Genomic DNA, 22025 nt, shown 5'->3' with positions numbered 1-22025 from the left:
TTTAGTCATAACATTGACCTTCTGAAACAGCCGGTGAGCTGTTCTTTAAAAGGATCCATGCTGATCATGCTCCTCGTGGTGTGCCTGGCTAGGCTCCTGTACTTCCTGTCACAGAAAAGGACCTCAGCTTAGCTGGACACTGTGCCCCACTGTCCAAAGGCCCTGGGTCTTCTGATGGGGTCATGAGTCCCACCTGGACATGCTAACCTTGACCATGAGCTTGGGGTCCTGCCTCTCAACTGTAAGAGATTTCTCCAGTGTGGTTCCAGTGCAGCACTGCATTTCACTTGCCTAGTGGAGGAGGAGGCAAGGAAGCTGCATGGTACCAGATCTGCCCAGTCTTGGGCTTTCTGGTGGAGTGTGCTGAAGGGAGCAATACTCATCAGTCAAGGGAGAGGAGAGATTAACAATTGGACAGACAGGCACCCTACAGATCTCCCTGGAGTTCTCCCCCTTCCTCTGTCCTCAAGCAATGACTTTGATCTTGGGAGGTGCACCTGAGTTTCTAGACACTTGGGACAGAACAGGCTTGCCTTAGGTGATTCTGGAGCGCCATCTAGTGGTCTTGCGGCCCAAGCCTCTCATCACCTTTAGGAGGGGCTTGCCGGCTTGCAGAATGATTCCCCAGCCCTGATGGAGACCTTGGAGATGAAGGGGATAGACCAGGATGCTAGAATATTTATATCCCCTAGTTTACTTATTAGAGCACCATCATGTGGCCACTCTCCATCTTCCCTAGTTGTCAGAATAGCAGTCCCACGGCATCAGCAGGCCTCACTAGAAAATGGGCGGAGGAAGAGTGGGTAAGGTTCTCCCAAGGAGCACGTGACACTTCCTCACTGATTGTCAGAACAAGCCTTTCCGTGTCTGGCCCACATCTGTCCAGTGGTCACAGCAGTTTCCTCCCGGTCTGGTCGGGACGACATCAGTACCAAAAAGTCTGGTTGTTTCCAGGCCCCAGAACTGAAGCTGGATCGGTCCAGGGGTGCAGGGGACCCAGGAGGCTCCCTCCAGTCCCCAGACAAGGAAGCTGGGGTTAGTCTGCCCAGGCAAAGCCGATGAGAGCAAAGGGCACAGCCCAGGCATCACCAAGCTCCTAGCCAGCCTGAGTTCACTTTGGCTGAGAATTTGGAGTGAAGTGGGAAAGAAGATTTCCCTTTTGTCCGTTTGTGCTTACAGTGGACACAGTGGGGCCACCTTCCTCAGTGAGGAAACAACATTTCATTCTGTGGAAGTCTCTGGGGTTTGTTTCATTCTGGTTTTTGTTTGTTTCTCTGTGCAGCCCAGAACAAACTGGCCATTCTCCTGCATCAGTCTTGCATGTGCTGGGATTAGAGGCCTCTATCACCACACCCAACAACAGTGTCTTGTTGTTGAGACTCAACAGCTTATCACACTCCCAGAAGCAAAGAGAAAAAAACCAACCCTGTGTGGGGCGGTGGCAAATGCTGTTTATTAATCCCAACACTTGGGAGGCAGAGGCAGGTGGATCTCTTCAAGTTCAAGGCCAGCCTGGTCTACAGAGCTAGTTCCAGGACATCTGAGGTTGTTATACAGAGAAACTCTGTCTCAAAAGCAAAATAAAACAAAAAACAGTGCCCCCTAAATGGCCACATTTGAAATACCTCCATCTTGCCATAGCAAGCATCAAGAAAGAGACCCTCTGGAGCTTTCCTCCCTGGACAAGGACCTGGGTTTCTCTATAAAGATGAAAACTCTCAATGCAGTAACAGTTACCACCAGGAGAGACAGTCTACCCAGACTGATGCCTATATCCACCCTCACTACACTTGCCCCACAAGCTTTCGCCATGTTTAATGCCTACAAACCAGACTAATGTGTGCAGCCTGGCAGTGCGACCTGTCGGGCTGTGGGTCCTAGTGCAACCTTGGGCAGTGGTCAGATTGTCAAGACACTTAATATTTAGAGAGAAGGATGCATAGACAATACCATGGAGGCTCGAGAGTCCTGGCACCAACTAGATAGAAGCCTAGCTCTGTCCATCCACAGCTGGAAGGGGGACACACCCATCCCCACCACTCCTGACTGTCTCTCCGGGGTCACCTCACTGTGACCCACCACCTTGGGCTCATCTCTCCATTTTTCCCAGCATAGATGCCCCCCTTTTTTTTTATCAGCCCCTTTCTCCCTTGGCAACTCCCAGAACCAAGGTGGTCCAGTTAGGGACCAGCTGCCCCAGGACGAAGCAACTGTCTTCCCATCGCATGAGTCAAAGAATCTTTCCAGCTCACGCTTCTTCTCTGCTTCATTTAACTCTTCCGTTCTGATAGCAAGGCCGCTGAATGGGACAGCCCAGGTGGAGCAGGCACACCAGCTCAAGGCATCCAGGAATATGGTGGGATCGGGGAATTCAGTGGGACTGGCAATCTTCTGGGAGCCATTCTACACCAGATCTTACCACTGGCCATTCCCAGCAGCTCTGGCAAGCAGTTCTTATGAAGGAAGCCAACTTCTGGAAGCCTCCAGGGCTCGGGCATAACCCGTCTTATGGAGAGTATGAATACACAGAGTCGCCAGCCTTGTTCAGAAGCCGCTGCTGCCTCGGACCAGAGGGGCTGAGGACCCTCTGAGGCACAGGCTGAGATGTCCTCCGCACGCTCAGTAACTCACGCACAACACTGGCGCTGCCTGGCAGCAGGTCCCTGGTTCAGAACCACAGCTTCACCGTCCTGTGGGCTGCTGTTCCCCCTGTCTCCTGCTCTCTGCAGTAGCTCCCGGGCTGTAGAAAACAGGGGTTTACTAGGGAGGGAATCCCCACCCCCAGCACCCTAACCCAAACACTCCACCACTCTTCCTCGTGGTCCTTCCAGCCCCCAGAAACACCAGAAGGTGGTTCAGGGGATGAGGCATAGGGGAGAGCTCCCACCCTCCTATAGCACGCCATCACTCACCAATGGTATCGAAGACCTCAGACACCTGGTAGTTCTGCTTGACCGAGGTTTCCATGAAGAGTAGGCTTTTGCTCTCCGCAAATTCCTTCCCTTCCTGAAGGAAAAAGTCAGTGTGTTTAATGGGAGTCCCTCCAGGGACACCTCCTGGCTGACTCACAACAAGAAACTGGATAATGCTATAATAATAAATATAACAAATATATATTATATAAATATAAAAAAATGCCAGCACTTAGGAAGCTGGGGTGGAAAAGTCATGAGTCTGAGTTCCAGGCCAGCCTTGAACACATAAAAGCCTGCCTCAAGACAACCAAAAAAGGACTGGTTGTACTGGGTCACATATGTGTGCACACACCCTTCACACAGACCACCCCACATACACACTCCCCGTGTGCGTGTGTGTACACGCACCTCCCACATGAATCTCCAACCAAAATGGGGGACTACGGTGGGGTCTTTTGAATTTCGGCACATGTGAGTGCTTGTGGGTTTGCATGCGGAGATATTAGCATGTATGACTTTGGAGGCAGTGTGTGTCTGTGCTTATGAAGGTATATTCAGGCAGCATGGCTCTGCACGTGTGTGAACATGCGTGCTTATGAAGTATGAGCATATAGGTAGGTAAAGGAATCATGAGTGTGGTTGTAAGTATGTATGTAGGTGATACATGAGTACCTGAAGCACAGGATGTGTGTGTGTGTGTGGATGTGTGTGTGTGTGTGTGTGTGTGTGTGTGTGTGATGGTTTCAAAAGCCCTCAAGTCCACAGAGCCAAGGCCTCCCTCCCGCTGCCTGCCACCATAGGGCACCTGGAAGGACACTTGGCGCTCCTCGCCGAGGTCTGTTTTGTTGCCAACCAGCATTACCACCACTTCTCCTGGCTGGAACTCCTTCTCCAGGTCCTCCAGCCACTGCTGGGCCTGGTGAAAGGAATCCTAAAGAGACAGAACAGAAACCACGCTGGCGTTCTTGCCGAGCCAGAAGAGCAAAGCAGGTGTCCCTCACCGGTAGGACGCCACATTGAGGCCTTTTCCCAGAGTGCAATGCCAAGGGACTGCTCTGTCCCCCCTAGGAGGGCAGCCAGGATGGGCTGGCCCCTGGTAGGGGAAGGCTGTGTGATGGGCATCACACCAGAGAGCCAGGGATGTGCAGGGCACAGGGCATTTGGGGTCAAGAACTCCACTCTGGACACCATTTTGTGCAGGAGCATTTGAGGAAACTGTCATCACCCCAACACAGTTCCTAACTGCAGCCCCTCATAGGCTATGTGGGGAGACTTGACCCTGTGTCCTCTGGAACTTTTCTCCTGACCTAGGGCATCAGGGCTAATGTGCGGATCCAACCCTCTACCCTCCTGGATCTGCGCCTAACACACACTTTCTGGATCCTCTGCAGGGCTTTATCTGAGACCCTCTCCCAGTGTGTTTTCCTGCCTCCCACCCGCTATAACTAGTCCCCACTTCCCTAGCTCCTATTATAGTCCCGGAGGCAGCAAGCTCGCCTGGCACTAGGCTAGGCTGGACACACACAGACATATGAGTCTAGTACTCCAGTGTCATCTTCACGCATGCTCTGTGTTTTGCACCCACTGGTGATACAGGATAGATGGCCTATGGCAGTGGGCTTGGTCTGTAACCGCCTCTTGGCATCCAGCAGCACAGCAGCCAGCGATGGTGGTGCTGTGGGGGGAAGGGGTGTGCCGAGAGACTGCAGAGAAACCAAACCCAACTTTGCCTGGGAGACATTGCCGAGAGGACTTCCTGAATGAGGTGAATTGTATAGGCTTAATAGTCCCTTTTTGTAGATAGAGCAGCTCCCATAAAACATGGCCCCAATCCTGTTTCCTTGCCACTGATCCCTGCAGAATGCAGGAAACAGTACAGTTGCCTGGGGAAGGAGGCGGAAGGTAACCCTACCTTGCGAGTGATGTCATACACCAAGAGAGCAGCATTGGCACCCCTGAAGTAGAGGTGGCAGACGCTGTGGTACTTCTCCTGGCCAGCCGTGTCCCAGATCTCAAGCTTCAGAGATGAAGAGCCCACATCCACCACCTTCGTGAAGAACGCACCTGCAGCCAGGAAGCCAGTGAGTGTTTGCTGGGGATAAAGTGGTCACCCGTGACTCCCAGTGTGTCATGGAGGTGGTCTATGCTCAGCAGCCCAGGGAGAGGCAGCTAGACACTTGCTGATGGAGGCTGAGTGAATGCCTGTTCCAGAAGCCAGAGTGTTGGGGGCTGTGGACCCCCAGACCCTGAATGTCCTGTAAATAACTTGTTATGCTTGCAGCTGCTCTGAGCAAAACAACTTGTTTTCCTGTGTTTGCAGCTGCTCTGAGCCTGAGACCCTCAGGAATTCTTAGTTTCTGGTGGGTTTAGCTGGGGCACGGCTATTAGTTAAGGATCCCTATATAAGCTGCCCTGGAACACAATAAAGGGGACATTCTTGTTTCAAGGATGACCCATGTCTCTGTCTTTGTGTGTATATGTGTATGTCAATCTCCAGGCCTTTGCCAGCTCACTTGCAAAACATCACAGGCGCAGTACCATAGTACACATAGTACAGGCGCTACAGGACCATAGTACACGTAGTAGCATGGACGTTACACCAGAGCTTCCCTACTAAGCAAAGCGCAGCTGGTGGCTGCTTTGTGTCCTTTATAGGCTTCCTCTTGGGGTGAAGCTAAAGCCTTGGGATAAGGTAAAAGACCCTGAACTAAGAATGATGTGAAAGGAACATAATCCATGTCCAGCAGTGAATAACCTGGCATGTCTCTACAGTGTCCAGTGATGTGTTGAACTCCAAGGGTTCTCATGCCTTAGTCCCTCAGGCACAATGGCTATTCAGTCGCCTGTCACATTCCAAAGCCACGCTCAGTCACCAGAAGAAAACCTCTTCGGTGTCTACCCCCCCCCCCCACCAGCCACTGGCTCTTCTATCACTGACCTCACTTCCACACCTAGCATTCTCTCGTGAGTTACTCAAGTCTGCAACTGTCAGCCTAGGGAGCTCGCTGTGCTCCCCCATCTTCTCTTGTGTGCTCTGTGAGGCTCCCGGGGCCTGCCTTCCTCATTCAGGTACCTGCTTGACCAACCACAGAGACTGGCTCCAACCCCTTCACATAACATGCCGTCCACCTTTTCCTCGAAGATACTTTTCCTTGAGCTTTGCTTTCCAGTATTGAATTTGTATTCTTAATTATGTGTCTATGCGTAGGTGATGGTCCCTCTCCCCTGCCCTGGTGTGATATTTAAATAGTTATCCAATGGTACCAAAAACGTCTGTGTCAAGTGTGTGGGCTACTAGGGAAGGTAGAAGAAAAGAGGCGAGGGAAATTAGGGAGCCTTCAGGACGTGAAGAGTCAGCAGAAAGCAAGGGCTTCACCCAGAGCCACTTCCCTACACAGACCCAAGGTAGATTTGGAGTCAGTTGGGGAGACCCTGTAGGAGAGAAACCTACGACCTACAATGGGTAAAATGTAACTTCTAGCCCAAGGACAGTGACTCTGTATCTCGGGGACTGGTATAGTGACTGCCCAGATGAGACTAGCCTGCGGCCACGTCTCTAAGGGATTCACTTGTTTGGTGAGGGATATGAGAGGGCCCAGCCCACTGTGAGGGCTACCATCCCTAAGCAGAAGAGTCTGGGCTGTCTAAGAAAACAGGCCGAGGGGCTGGAGAGATGGCTAAATGGATAAGAACACTGGCTGCTCTTCCAGAGGCCCAGAGCTTGATCCCCAGGGTCCTCATGGTAGCTAACAACCATCCTAACTCCAGTTCCAGGGTCTTCAACACCCTCTTCTGACCTCCATGAGAACTGCTTGCATGTGACACACAGACATACATGCAGTCAAAATGCCATGCACATAAATTAAAAATAAATTAAAAAAGAAAAAGAAAAAGAAAGCTGAGCATGAGCCTAAGAGAACCAGAGAGCAAGCCAGCAAGCAGCATCCTCCGTGGTTCCTGCCTCCAGTTCCTGCCTGCATTCCTTCAGTAATGGATTGTGATCTAGAAAGGTAAGTCAAATGAACCCCTGCCCCCTCCAAGTTACTTTTGGTCACCATCCATGTTTCATCCCAACAGAAATGAAGCTATAGCAGCCACCCCTATGCAGTAATCCTGTACCCTCGCCTCTTCTCTTGAGGGTGACAGTCAGGGAATCTGGGGGTTCAGGTCCAAGGTCTTCTCATCTCCATAGAAAGCACCACCATTCACAGGCTCGTGAGTTAGGGCTTGGTCATCTCTGGGGGCACATTTCCATCCACTTTGGAAAGAGAAGAGTAGGAGTGGACCGAACTTTCTAGAAAGATAAGATTCTCTCTGGGAATCAGAGCCACATCTCAGCAGGGGTAATGACATAAGCTGTGTAAACCTGAGGCTCCATGAACTTGAGGTCGGGCTAACCTGCTCTTCTCACAGAGTGACAACCTCCACCGTAGATAGGACGAGGGACTCCCAGCTCACATGGCTACTGCTGACCATCGACTCTCCTGTGCAGGTGAAGGCCTGGGGGAGCCTTGGACACAGATGCCTCTCACCTTCAAGGGTCTCAATAACTTGCTTAAACTCTCAACATCTCATTTTCCTCCTGTTTAACGTGACCTGGGTTTCCTTCCCCCAGAGAAAACACACGCAGTGTCAGGTCTGTTGGAGCAACTTCTACTTCCTCTTCCTGTCTTCTTTTGTATGCCCCGCCCCCAACTGTTGCCACAGCAACATTGATGTTTAGTCCACACACTCTGATCTGTTTGTTCTCACTTCAGATCATGTTTCTGCCTTTGGAGCCAATAGGGGGATATTCGGATAGTCATTGTCTCAGAGGCTTGAAAGATAGCTCAGTGGGTAAGAGCAGTTTCTGCGTAAGTATAAGGACCCAAGTTCAATTCTCAGCACCCACATAAAAATCAAGGTGCAGCCTCATGCAGACCTGGAATCCTAGCACCGTGACATAGAAGGACACTAGACATCTTCCTATGGCCTCTATGTGGACATGTACTATGCACATGTGTGCATACATCCTACACATACACACACAGAAAGAGTGGAGGAGGGAGTCAGGGAGATCCAAGTGACACATGGGTGTCAAACTCAGACCTGTCTTCTCCGTTGACAATCTTTATCTGTCCCATTTTTCTTTTGCAGTTTAAACGTGATGGCTGGGAGTCCTCAGTGTCAAATCCCATCAGTGTGCAAGGGCAATACGGCTCTCCACCCAAGCTATAGCCCAATGGCCAGGGTTGAGATGTTTACACAACACAGAGCTGAGCCTTCCTGGAGAGAAAGAAGGTGTCACCCACCAGACCTGGCTGCACAGATTGGCAATCCCTGAGGCCTGGCATTTTGGGGGAGAGATGGATGGATGTATTAATAAGATGGAGCTTGAGGAGCCAGTGACCTAGGCTGGAGTGGGCCTAGGGTGGCAAGCTCCATGGGAGCGGGAGCGGGTCAAGACCAGGAACATTTGCAGAGGCAGGTCTGAGCCAGCAACCTGGGCTGGAGCAGACATGAGACAGTGAATTTCACAGGAACAGGTACGCGGAAGCAACTGCTGAGCGAGTGGGCCAGAGCCAGAGACTGTTGCGAGTCCGGGCATGAATCTGGGACCTTCGAGGGAGTAGACCTGAGTTGGGACCCCTGCGGGTCTGGGTGTGAGTCTGGGACCTACTAGGAACTAGGACTGAGCCAGTACCTCTGCAGATTTGGGCGTGAGTCTGGGACCTCCGAGGGAGTAGGCCTGAGCCAGAACCTCTGCAAGTTCAGGTGTCCATCTGGGACTTCCAAGGGAGTAGGCAGGAACCAGAAACCTCTGCCGGGTGAGGATGTGAGTCTGGGACCTCTGAGATCAGAGACAGAGACCTTTTCAGGACTCACTCCAAGCCAGGGACCGCTGCAGGAGCAGATCCGAACCAGGGACATTTACAGAAACAGATCTGAGCCAGCAGCTTAGACCAGAGCAGGACTAAGACAGCAAACTCCATGGGAGCAGAGCAAACCCCAGGAGCACCGAACAACCTCCAGAAACACAGAGTGACCAAGGGGATAACTAGAACCATGGCACTGACTGAACAACGAGGAACAACCATCTGAGCCTTGGATCCACTGGCACCTAGAAGATTAATCACCAGAGTCACAGACAGCCCCAACCACACCTATTAGAGGAAAAGATGAGTAGACAAGGTAAGAACACATTCAGCACCACAAAGAGCAACAAAACACCAGCTGAGACCCTACAACAACAAGACTTGAACAACCAAATATAGATAAAGAAGAAAATGACATAAAAAATAACTTCAGGAGAATGTTTGAGACTCTTAAAGAGGAAATGAAAAACTCCCTCAAAGAAATGGAGGAAAAGGCCGGCGGTGGTGGCGCACGCCTTTCATCCCAGCACTCAGGAGGCAGAGGCAGGCAGATCTCTGTGAGTTCGAGACCAGCCTGGTCTACAAGAGCTAGTTCCAGGACAGGCTCCAAAACCACAGAGAAACCTTGTCTCGAAAAAAAAATAAATAAAAAAAAAAAGAAATGGAGGAAAAGACAATACAAACAAAAAATTGGAAGACATTGGCAAATCCCTTAAAGAAAACCAAGATAAAGCAATCAAACATATGAAAGAAACTATTCAAGATTTGAAAACTGAAATAGAAACAATAAATAAAACCCAAGCTGAGGGAATTATAGAAACAGAAATCATGAGAAAACTATCAGGAACCACAAATGCAAGCATGAACAGCAGAATACAATAGATGGAAGAGAGAGTCTCAAGCACTGAAGATACAAAAGAAGAAATAGACTCATCAGTCAAAGAAAACATTAAATCTAATAAAAGCTTAACCCAAAATATCCAGAAAATATGGAACACCATGAAATGGCCAAACCTAAGAAGAATAGTATAGAAGAAGGAGAAGTTCAATTCAAAAGCAGAAAAAATATTTTTAACAAAATCATAGAAAAAAAACTTTCCCAACCTAAGAAAAGATATGCCTATGAAGATACAAGAAGAATAAAGAACACCAAACAGACTGGATAAAAAAAAGTTGCCTAACCACATAATAATCAAAACATTAAACATACAGAATAAAGAAAGAATATTAAGACCTGCAAAGGAAAAAGACCAAGTAACATATAAAGGCAGACCTATCAGAATTACACCTGACTTCTCATTGGAGACAATGAAAGCCAGAAGGTCATGGTCAAGTGTTATGCAGATATTAAGAGACCAGCCCAAACTACTATACCCAGCAAAACTTTTAATCACCATTGAAGGACAAAACAAGATATTCCATGACAAAACCAGATTTAACCAATATCTAGCCACAAACCCAGCCCTATACAAAGTACTGGAAGGAAAACTCCAACCCAAGGAAGTTGGCTACATCAACAAAAACATGGACAATTGATCTCTCAGCAGCAAATCCCAAAGAAGGTAAAAACACACAAATTAACATCACCAACAACGAAAACTAAATTATCAGGAGATAACAATCACTGGTTGTTAATATCACTTAATATAAATGGATTCAACTCACCTATAAAAAGACACACGTTAACAGATTGGATATGAAAGCCGAATCCATCCTTCTACTGCATACAAGAAACACACCTCAACCTCAAAGATAGACATAGTCTCAGAGTAAAGGGTTGGAAAACAAATTTCTAATCAAATAGACCTAAGAAACAAGCTTTCCTAATATCTGACAAAATAGACTTCAAACTAAAATCAATCAAAAGAGACAAAGAAAGACATTTCATATTAGTCACAGGAAAAGTCCATCAAGAAGAAATCTCAATACTGAACATCTATGCCCCAAATACATATGTAAAAGAAACACTTCTAAAGCCTAAACAATACATTGAACCCTACACACTAAAATAAAATAACCCCATGTGTCTATCATATCACAATGGCTTAAAACTAGAATTCAACACTAATTAGAAAGACCACAAACACATGGAAATTAAACAATGCTCAACTAAATCATCAATGGGTTAAGGAAGAAATAAAGGGAGAAATTAAAGACTTATCAAAATTCAATGAAAATGACCACACAACATACCCAAATTTATGGGACACGATGAAAGCAGTGTTAAGAGGAAAGTTCATAGTACTAAATACCTACACAAAGAAGCTGGAAAAATCCCACACTAGTGAATTAACAGAACATTTGCAAACTTTAGAACAAAAAGAAGCAAAGTCACTCAAGAGAACTAGAAGGCAGGAAATAATCAAACTGAGAGCTGAAATCAACAAAACAGAAAAAAGAAAACTACAAAGAATCAATGAGACAAAGAGTTGGTTCTTCGAGAAAATCAACAAAATAGACAACCCTTTATCCAAACTAACCAAAAGGCAGAGAGAGAATATCCAAATTAACAAAATCAGAAATGAAAAGGGGGGCATAACAGCAGACACAGAGGAGATCCAGAGAATCATCAGGTCATATTTCAAAAACCTGTACTCCACAAAATTGGGAAACTTAAAGAAAATGGACAACTTTCTGGATAGATATCATTTACCAAAATTAAATCAAGACCAGATAAGCAAATTAAACAGATGTATAACTGCTGAAGAAATAGAAACAGTCATCAAAAGTCTCCCAAACAAAAGGCCCAGGACAGATGGTTTCAGCTCAGAATTCTACAAGATTTTCAAAGAAGAACTAATACCAATAATCCTCAAATTATTCCACACAATAGAAACAGAAGGAACATTGCCACTTTTTATGAGGCTACAATTACCCTGATATCCAAACCACCTAAAGACATTACTAAGAAAGAGAATTACAGACCAATCTCACTCATGAACATTGCTGCAAAAATAGTCAATAAAATACTAGCAATTCAAATCCAAGAACACATCAGAACTATCATCCACCATGATCAAGTTGGCTTCACTCCAGAGATATAGGGATGATTCAACATACAAAAATCTGTCAACGTAATCCACCATATAAACAAATTGAAAAATAAAAACCACATGATCATCTAATTAGATGCTGAAAAAGTTTTCGACAAAATATAACATCCCTTCATGATAAAGGTCTTGGAGAGAGCAGGGATACAAGGAACATACCTAAACATAATAAAGGCAATATACAGCAAGCCAACAGCCAACATCAAACTGAATGGAGAGAAACTCAGAGCAATCTCACTGAAATCAGGAACAAGGTTGTTCACTCTCTCCGTATCTATTCAATATAATTATTGAGGTCCTAGTTAGAGCAATAAGACAACAAAATGAGATCAAGGGGAGACAAATCAGAAAAAGAAGAAGTCAAACTCTCACTGTTTGCTGATGATATGATAGTTTACATAAATGACCCCAAAACTTCTACCAAGGAACTTCTACAACGCATAAACACTTTCAGTAATGTAGCAGGATACAAGATCAACTCAAAAAAATCAATAGCCTTCCTTTACACAGATAATAAATGGGCTGAGAAAGAAATCAGAGAAATATCACCCTTCACAATAGCCACAAATAGTATAAAATATCTCTGAGTAACTCTAATCAGACAAGTGGAAGACTTGTATGACAAGAACTTTAAATGTCTGAAGAAAGAAATTGAAGAAGACACCAGGAAGTGGAAAAATCTCCCATGCTCTTGGGTAGGTAGAATTAACATAGGAAAAATGGCAATCTTACCAAAAGCAATCTACAGATTCAATGCAATGCCCATCAAAATCCCAGTAAAATTCTTCATAGACCTTGAAAGAACAGTACTCAATTTTATATGGAAAAGCAAAAAAAAAAAAAACCCAGGATAGCCAAAACAATCCTGTACAATAAAGGAACTTCTGGAGGCATCACAATCCCTGACTTCAAACTCTACTACAGAGCTACAGTACTGAAAACAGCCTGGTATTGGCATAAGAACAGACAGGAGGACCAATGGAACTGAATTGAAGACCTGGATATTAATCCACATACTTTCAAACACCTGATTTTTGACAAAAAAGCAAAAAATATAAACTGAAAAAAAGAAAGGGTATTTAACAAATGTTGCTGGCATAACTGAATATCAACATGTAGAAGAATGAAAACAGACCCATATCTATCACCTTGCACAAAACTCAAGTCCAAATGGATCAAAGACCTCAACTTAAAGTCAGCCACACTGAACCTCATAGAAGAGAAAGTGGGAAGTATACTTAATGCATTGGCACAGGAGACCACTTCCTAAATATAACCCCAGTAGCACAGACACTGAGAGAAACAATTAATAAATGAGACCTCTTGAAATTGAAAATCTTCTGTAAAGCAAAGGACATGGTCAACAAGACCAAAAGATAGCCTATAGAATGGGAAAACATCTTCACCAACCTCACATCAGACAGAGGGCTGATCTCCAAAATATACAAATAATTCAAAAAATTGCTCATCAAAAGAACAAATAATCCAATAAAAAATGGAGTACAGACCTAAACAGAGAACTCTCAACAGAGGAATCTAAAATGGCTGAAAGACACTTAAGAAAATGCTCAACATCCTTAGTCATCAGAGAAATGCAAATCAAAACAACTCTGAAATTCCATCTTACACCTGTAAGAATGGCCAAGATCAAAAACACTGATGACAATTTATGCTGGAGAGGTTGTGGGGTAAAGGTAACACTTCTGCATTGCTGGTGGGAGTGTAAGCTGGTACAGCCCCTTTGGATATCAATTCTGGTGATTTCTCAGAAACCTGGGAAACAACCTTTCTCAAGACCCAGCAATACCACTTTTGGGTATATATCCAAAGGATGCTCAACCGTGCCACAAGGACATTGCTCAACTATGTTAATAGCAGCATTGTTTGTTATAGCCAGAACCAGGAAACAACCTAAATGCCCCTCGACCAAAGAATGGATAAGAAAAATGTGGTACATTTACACAATGGCGTACTACACCGCAGAAAAAAATGATGACATCTTGAAATTTGCAGGCAAATCAATGAAGCTAGAAAACATTATTTTAAGTGTGGTAACCCAGACCCAGAAAGACAATTGTACATGTACTCACTCATAAGTGGTTTTTAAACATAAAGCAACAAAAAAAAAGCCTACAAATCACAATCCCAGAGAACTTGGACAACAATGAGGCCCCTATGAGAGACATACATGGATCTAATCTACATAGGAAGTAGAAAAAGACAAGCTCTCCTGAGTAAATTGGGAGCATGGGGACTTTGGGAGAGGGTTGAAGGGGAGAGGAGAGGCAGGGAGGAAAGCAGAGAAAAATGTAGAGTTCAATAAAAATCAGTAAAGAAGTTTAAAAAAAGATGGAGCATGAAAGGAGAGACCGAAGTCTCAAGTCCACCAAAGTCAAAACTTCTTGTCACTTCTGGCATAAAAAAGCAGGGTGAGATGGCTGGAGGCTCAGTGACTCTAAGAAAGAGCCCACTGCTATTATTTGACTAAACGGACATAGTATCAAGCTGCCTTTGAAGAAGTTATCTCTGTGCCCCTAGGTTAGTGCAGCTCCTAGCCCTCACCAGTGAACACCAGTAAATACAGAGGTCTGCTACTGGTCAAACTGGAGCAAAGGTGACTGACTGGAGGACTCTGCCCTAAAGGAGACATTGACATCACACCTCTTCCCGAAGACTCAGGGAACACCAGAGAAGAGCGGGTGGAAAGATTGTAAGAGCCAGAGCTTAGGGAAGAATGCTCTTGAAACAGTGTCTCTTGGTCACAGCAGGGCCATTGCACCATGAAGTCATAGTGACTGCGATTGCTTCCATAAGATGAAGATAGTCAACATCCCAGCATGAATGGGGATGCTCAGGAGGCCTTCCCACTTGCTGAAGAGCTATTAGCAATTAAAGATTGATGGGGAAAGGAGAAAGGTTTTCTTCAGGGATGTGGCCCCTGATGAAATACCCATTCTCCAGTAGATGGCCCTACGCCTGTGCACGTAAGAACAACTCTAACTAAACTCAGGGGGCTACCCAAAAGAAAAGGGGAAAGAGGTCATGAAATTAAGATGTGGTGTGGGGCTTCTGGGGGAGTTGGAAAGGTGAATGGGTGGGTGGGTTTGGGCTGGGGGATGAAATATTCCAAGATTAAATTTCAAATACTATATGTCCTTTTTTTAATGTATACAGGTACATGTGTGCCTGCAGACCAGGAAAGGGCATCAGATTGTGAGCTGCCTTGTGGGTGCCGAGAATTGAGCTCAGGACCCCCGGAAGAGCAAGCAGTCAGTGCTCTTAACTGCTGAGCCATCTCTCAAGCCCTGTATGGATCTTATTTATTTATTTATTTACTTATTTATTTATTTATTTATTTATTGCAGAGTGACTCAAGGAAAGGGAAAGTAATTAGAGATGAAGCTATCCAGCCGGGCGGGCGCAGACTTACGGCTCCTGACCACTGTTGCTCACAGCCCACATGCGTCAGAAGTGCAGCAAAGCTAGTGAAAGACCCAGCATAGTGCCCAGCATGCGACCTCAAAAGCCAGTCAATCTTAACATCAGCTAATGTCAGTAGCTCAAAGCAAAGGCAGCTAGGGGGTCAGTTAGCTTTGCCCCGGCTTTCTAAGGACTGTCAAGGGGTCTTTTAGAAGCTAATTTTCAGGGCTGGAAAGCTCGCTCATGGTAGATATCATCTGTATAAGGCAGTCAGTCCTTCAATTCAGCACAAGGCTCTGCCCACCCCAACCCTACGCACTCTAACCCTAGCCACCCCAACCCCTGATCACACCATAGCTCATTCTTTCTGACTGAGCTTCTGGAGGCAGGACCATCCACTTAGGAAGCTAAGAAAACCCTATTGGGTATTGAAAAACAAAATCTGCAGGAATGAGGTGGGGGTTGCTCTCTGATCTGTCCTTGCTCCAAATTCAAACATGCCACACACTTATCATCACGGCCCATGGGAAGAAGAAGCCTGAGGGCAGGCAGGCGCACTATTCTGGAAGTGTGTGTGAACAACCTCCTCTAGGGGTCTAGTTTCAGCCCAGCTGGCATTTGTGTGTGTAGATCCGGGGGCAGAGGTTCTGGTCCTAGAAGGCTTGAGTGTGGGGCACGGGCAGTGAGGGTAGCCTGAGGAAGGTCACCTGCCCTCCAGCCAGCTCATGAAGCTCCCTAATTATTTTACTCTCTGGAGAACCTGCTCTATGCCCAACTTCATGTACCTAGGCCTCTCTCAGCTTTTCCTGATTCCCACTGCATCCTTAGGATTGCAGCTCAACCATCACACTGTTTGTACTTCATCAGCATCAAAGACTTGGGTTTGGTTCACTAGGTTTGGGCTGGGGCTGGGGATGCTGTAAGGAAAGGCTCTTTGTGTGCTTGCTGTGTGTATGTATGTATGTAAGTATGTATGTATGTATGTATGTATGCATGTATGTATGTGAGACAATGTTTCACAATGTAGCTCCTCCCTGCTGTCCTGGCATACCCAGCCTCGGGTTTCAAGACAGGGGCCATCCTGAGGCAGACCACATTCCCATCTGCCCCTACCAGGGCTCTCCACACTTACAGCCCACAGTCGGCAAGACGCTGTTGAAGTCCTGCTTGATGTAGCGAAGGACTAGGCTGGTCTTGCCTACAGAGCTGCTTCCAAGCAGAACCAACTTGCTCACGTAGGGCTGGCCAGAAGTAGTGCCGGCCTGCGGCAGCCCACCAGCCTGCGCCATGACCTGCGAACAACCAAGGAAGACAGAGATGGGTGGGAAACCTCAGCAAAATCCAACGCGCGCGCGCGCACACACACACATACACACACGGGAGTGGGGGCCTGCTTACTAGACAGAATGCAGACACCTTGAGCAGAGCAGTCTCTGGGAAAGTGTCTGCTGCATGACAAGGGGCCCTGGACCCTCACCACAGTGGTCTCCACCAGGACCACATGGGCTCTTTATCCTAATTCAATCACATCCTGTTTCTCACAGCTTACAAACTGATTCCAAGCACCCGAGAGAGGTTAAAAGCACCTGGGCACCTTTGATTGTCCCTGGATTAAAGAGAGGGATTTTAAAAAAATAAAAGTCACCCTCATATCAACATCCCTGACCTTCCAGAACCAAGCAAGTGCAGCTTTCTTTCTGCATGCTTTCAAAGACTTTACAGCCCCTTTTTCCTCAAATCCTCTGTTTTCCAATGAAAACTTCGCTCTGTGATGCAAGGGGGTAATCTTCCCAGGACCAGGAACAGTAAAGCGCACCTACAATCCCAGCGTGCCAAAAGCTGAGGCTGGAGGATGCCAAATTTGAGACCTGTCTAGTCTACACAGTAAAGACTCCATCAAACAAGATGGATGAGGGAATGGAGGGAGGAAGAAAGAGAGGGAAGGGATCCAGGTCGTGGGAGGAGATATCTATGTCTTGAGGACCTCATCTCTGAGGCCTCAGAGCCCAGCTCCATAGCAAAAACACAGAAGCCCTGTGTGGTGGTAATGATAATAGCTTCCAGGCACACATCCGAACACCAGACTGCAGGAGCTGTGTGCCCAGTGCTCACTCTCACAGAAACTCCCAAGCTCCCAAAGGAAACCTCCACAGGCCCCTGTGCTCTCTTCCTTTTCTTTTCTTTCCTTTCCTTTCCTTTCCTTTCCTTTCCTTTCCTTTCCTTTCCTTTCCTTTTCTTTTTCTTCCTTTTCAAGACACAGTTCCTCTGTGTGACCACCTTGGCTGTCCTGGAACCTGTAGACCAGCCTAACCTCGAACTCACAGAGATCCACTTGCCTCCACCTGCCTCTGCCACCCAAGAATAAAGGCATGTGCCGCCACACCTGGCATCTCTCTTTACAACTCATGTATGAAGACATCGGGTTTCTTGTGCCCCCGCCTATTGCTGGGACCTCCCTGGGCTGCCATGGCCATTTATATATATTTCTGTGAGCTCTGTATGGTGCATGGTTCAGGAGAGAGATCTCATCTCATAAACAGCACAGGGCCAGAAGTGGTTTTAGTGTGGCGAACACCTCCCACAGAAGACAGGTAACATCTGGCTGTCTCTCTTTAGTGTTCACAGTCATTGGAGCCCTTGCTTGGTTCTGCGGGGTCATGAAATGATTGAAAAATGTGAAATTGTGGTGTAATCCCCAGGGTTTGTCATCTGGACCACTTCTAGGAATGTCCCCTAATTAATGTTCATGGCCATTATGGGTGGCTAGTCTCTCCAACAGAGCCTTTCTCCCACCATAGTGGACAAAGGCCGGGTGGGAACCTGGGGGCGGGTTGGCGTAAAGGAAAGATAGACAAGAACCACAACACAGACCATTTGAGACTCTGGCGACAGAAGAAAAGAACACAGTGTAGAGACCAGGTCTCATGCAGCAGTTGTCGAGATAAACTGTTGGAGTCAGGGAGAAGGCTCCGTGACTCCTCTGCCCCTGGAAAGGAGCTCAGACCAGCAGCACAGCTGTGCCCAGCAGCACAGCAGACTTGGGACCCATCCCAGGGGAACTCTAGAGTTCCCCATGCGTTGATTTCAGGGCAGGATCAGCAACAACTAAGTTGTCTGTCTAAAGCTTTTTAAAACCCTGTTTACCCATGTGGTGGTTTGAACAAAAAACGGTCCCCATAGGCCCATAAGGAGTGGTACTATTAAGAGATGTGGCCTTATTGAAGTAAGGGTGGCCTTGTTGGAGGAAGTGTGTCACTATGGAGGTGGAATTTGAGGTCTTAGAAGCTCAAGCCAGGCCTAGTGGTTCACACTCTCTCTCTTCCTGCTGCCTGCTGATCCAGATGTAGAACTCTCAGCTCCTTCTCCAGCACCATATCTGCCTGCATGCCACCATGTTTCCTGCCATGATGTTGGACTAAAATTCTGAACTGTAAGCCAGGCCCAGTTAAATGTTTTCCTTTATAAAAGTTGCCACGGTCATGGTGTCTCTTCACAGCAATAAAACCCTAAATACGACAACCCAACATCATAAAAGTTAATCAACGCAAAACTGAAGCCAAGTCCACTAGCCACCGCTCGAGCTGCCTGTGTTTCTTCGAGTCTGACAACAATGCCCAGCGTGTAGCCGGTGCTCGTCACACACTTAAGCAACGGATGCCTGTCTGCACACGGTGGGTGGGTTCATGGGTGAGTTGATGGGTGCAAGAGTGACTGAAGAGATCTACGGGTGGGGAGATGGATGGGTGATAGGTGGACAGATGGCTGCATGCATAGCTGTGTAGGTGAGAGATCAGGTGGATGGGCGGATGGATGGGTGGGTGGGTGGGTGGACGGACGGACGGACGGACGGACGGACGGACGGGTGGGTGGGCGGGCGGGTGGGTGGATGAATGGATAGATGGATGGATGAGCAGATAAATGGATAGGTGGGAAAGTAGGTGGATGAGCAGGTGGATGACTGGTTGGAGTGGGTGGATGGATTAATCAGATGACTAAAGGGTGGATAGACAGAATGGATTCTTAACTGAGCACCTGTGTCTTGTAATATGACTGAACTGAGAGAGAGAGACAGAGACAGAGACAGAGAGAGAGATAAACAGAAAGAGAGAGAGAGCAGTCAGCCTCCAGGAATAATATGTGCAACCTCCACCCAGAAACTCCGCCCTCTGAGCCTAAGGACAAGCCAGCTTCCAGAATCCTGAATGGGGACCAGGAGGGACACACTGCCTTGGGGTTCAGACCCTGCCAGGAACCCATCTGTCAACTCCACATCAAACAGGTCATGTCTTTTCCTTGCTAAAGCTCTGGTCCTGCTCGCTGCCACCAGAGTCAGCAGCAGCCTCCTGCCTGATGTCATTCCTGCCCCTTATCTTTTCCACCAAGTCTCCACCTCCAGAAACCAGCAACATAGACCACGGCTCTGCCATTATGAAGCCTCACTCCCTGTTTCCCCTTGGCTGAAAGGATCTCGGCATGGGAATAAGTACACCTATCTTAGCAGCGGTTCACCTGGGTTCTGACCACCACCATGAAGCCAGATTGCCTTCAGGGAGCATGTCATAGCCACTGAGGGAGCAGAAGCCACTGAGGGAACAACAGGCACTTGCTCTCTCCTGAACAAACCCGGAAGTGTGTCCACAGATGCTAACTGGATCAGTGTGCTTTCTCTCATATCAGCCACACTCCCATTCCACATGCTTGTTGGAAGAGCGCCTGGTGTACTTGTAGAAAGGGAGACAGAGTTGCCAGCAGCACTGAAGGTCCTTCATGGGTCACTGTGGGGCCAACCTGCACACGGCTCAGATAGGGCTGTTGAGGGTGCAGCTGCCAGGGCGCTCCAGACAGAAGCAGGGTGGGTATGTGCTCTGAGTCCACCTGTTCCTGCACAAAGACACCTGCCAAAGCTGAGCAGGAAGTCCAAGAGCCTGGCACCACCTCCACGGGACAAAGGCCCGGCAGTTTCTCTGAGGCAAAGACACAGCCTGGAGCTGGAGCCTGTTGTTTTTAGTGCTCTCAGGAACTCCCAAGGCCCTGGCTCCATCCTAGCTGCCAGAAGAGTAGCACAATGCACCATCAGCCTCAGCAATGGTACAGGGGGACTCTGTTTTTGCACCTCCAAATCAATGCTAATGTGTTGTAAGCCTATAATCCCAGCACTCAAGCTGCTGATGCAGGGGATAGCCTCAAATTTCAAGCTTTTCTGGGCTACATACTAAGACCCTATTTCAAAAAATAAAACAACAACAAACAAAAATACAGCTAAATAAATAATCCCTGAGATTTAATGATCATATACACTGCCCTTAAATCATAAAACTTGGCTATAACATCAAATGCAGTAACCACATGGCTTTGTCAGATTCCTACAAATGATCTCACTTTCACAGTTCATTTACCCATTACTGGATCTGGCATTAACTACTTTTGTCTGTGATAGATAAGACCACAGTAGATGTTTTCATACTACTTTTGAGTGACTGTGTGTTGCAAGCTTCCGACAACAGCAGCTCGAACTCTCTGGAGGGAGAGAAAGGTGGAAGTGTGGGACCTGACCTCCTCCAGAATCAGATCTTTCTGAAGGCGATGGCTGCCAGGCTCTGACTAGGAGTCTCTTCTCATCCCAACTTGGTGGTTCTTCAGCTATCACGAGCCTGCCTCTCTTCAACCAAGGAGAAAACATCCAAGAAAGGAGGGAGTTGAGGGAAGTTGCACTCCCGTCCTCCTTAGCCAAACCCTCCAAGCTGTTCTTTCAGAACAATATGGCGTTTGATAGGAGAGAAAAAGCAAGCTGCAGATTAGAAGGAAGTTTTGGAAGAAAGTCTGCCAAGCTCCTCTGTTATTGCTGGAGCCTCGGCTGCTGCCTGAAAAGGCCTCCTTAGAAGGCACCTCCTCACGCTGACAGTTTATGTTCAAGGAAAATTCAAATGGACTTTCCTTCCCAAAATATGACTTCAGGAGTCACTTATGATACAAACAAGGACACTGGGCTGTGAACAAACACAATGAGTGAATTGTTTCAGCTCTGCCTCTGATTAAGCTCCCGAGAACACAGCAATACATATTTGCAAGCATGTATATACACACACGCGTGCACACACACAGAGACCATTCTGTAAACTACAGTAAGAACAATGGCTCACCTGTTCACCTTGAGGAAGTTCAACAGACCATCATCCTGCAGGACCTCAGCTGCTCTCCTTTCTCCCTCCTCCTTCCCCCTGGCTATGCTTCCCTTAGGTGCTGGGTGGATTGGCTGGTCAGGCCCCCTCGGGGGGGGGGGCAGGATGGGAGGAGCCCTGTACCACCGGACAACCAGAGGCAGAGCAAAGGAAGTAGGAAGGCCACCTCTCTTGCCAAGGCCCCAACCTGCAGGTCAGGCCTCTGCTCTTCCTGTAAATCCCAGTGCAAAGTCCCCACACGATCACATGACTACCTGGGCTGGAGTAGGCTAAAAGTCACGTTCTGGTTCTCTCCTCGCCTCACCCAGCTGCAAAGCAGAATTTCAGCCATTTCCAGGTCGCACTGGTCACGGCTCCTTAAACCTGACAGCATCACTGACTTGGATAACAGCTCTGTGGTTGCTTGAGCTCACTTCTTAACTCTTTATACAAACAGCTCAAGTCTGGGGAGGCATCCCAGGCGGGCAGGGCCAGGGAGCAGAACCTGAGGATGGTAATTGCCCAGGTAGTTCTCCCAGGGTCAGCTATGAATCCTGGGTCAATAGTTAGTTCTTTCTGTACTCAGAACTCTCTTTGATTTCTAACTTGGGCTCCCCAAGCAGGAAG

At 47.3% G+C, this 22025-nt stretch overlaps 1 protein-coding gene across 1 annotated transcript; it reads right to left on the bottom strand.

Annotated features, from left to right (window-relative positions):
• Positions 1 to 1440: 1440 nt before the first annotated feature.
• Rab17 (RAB17, member RAS oncogene family) lies at positions 1441 to 21473 on the bottom strand. Its single transcript, XM_057762613.1, has 6 exons — positions 21381 to 21473; positions 16373 to 16532; positions 4828 to 4979; positions 3721 to 3846; positions 2913 to 3006; positions 1441 to 2740 (listed from the first exon to the last, which is right to left on the bottom strand). The coding sequence occupies exons 2-6, from the start codon at positions 16527 to 16529 to the stop codon at positions 2628 to 2630; spliced, it is 642 nt and encodes a 213-aa protein (XP_057618596.1). The 5' UTR covers positions 16530 to 16532; positions 21381 to 21473; the 3' UTR covers positions 1441 to 2627.
• Between the last annotated feature and the right edge of the window lie 552 nt (positions 21474 to 22025).

This window comes from Chionomys nivalis, chromosome 2 (assembly GCF_950005125.1).
Source record: "Chionomys nivalis chromosome 2, mChiNiv1.1, whole genome shotgun sequence".
Classification (NCBI taxonomy): Eukaryota; Metazoa; Chordata; class Mammalia; order Rodentia; family Cricetidae; genus Chionomys; species Chionomys nivalis.
Note: the sequence above shows the minus strand (reverse complement) of the source record. Positions and strands in the feature narration are given on the sequence as shown.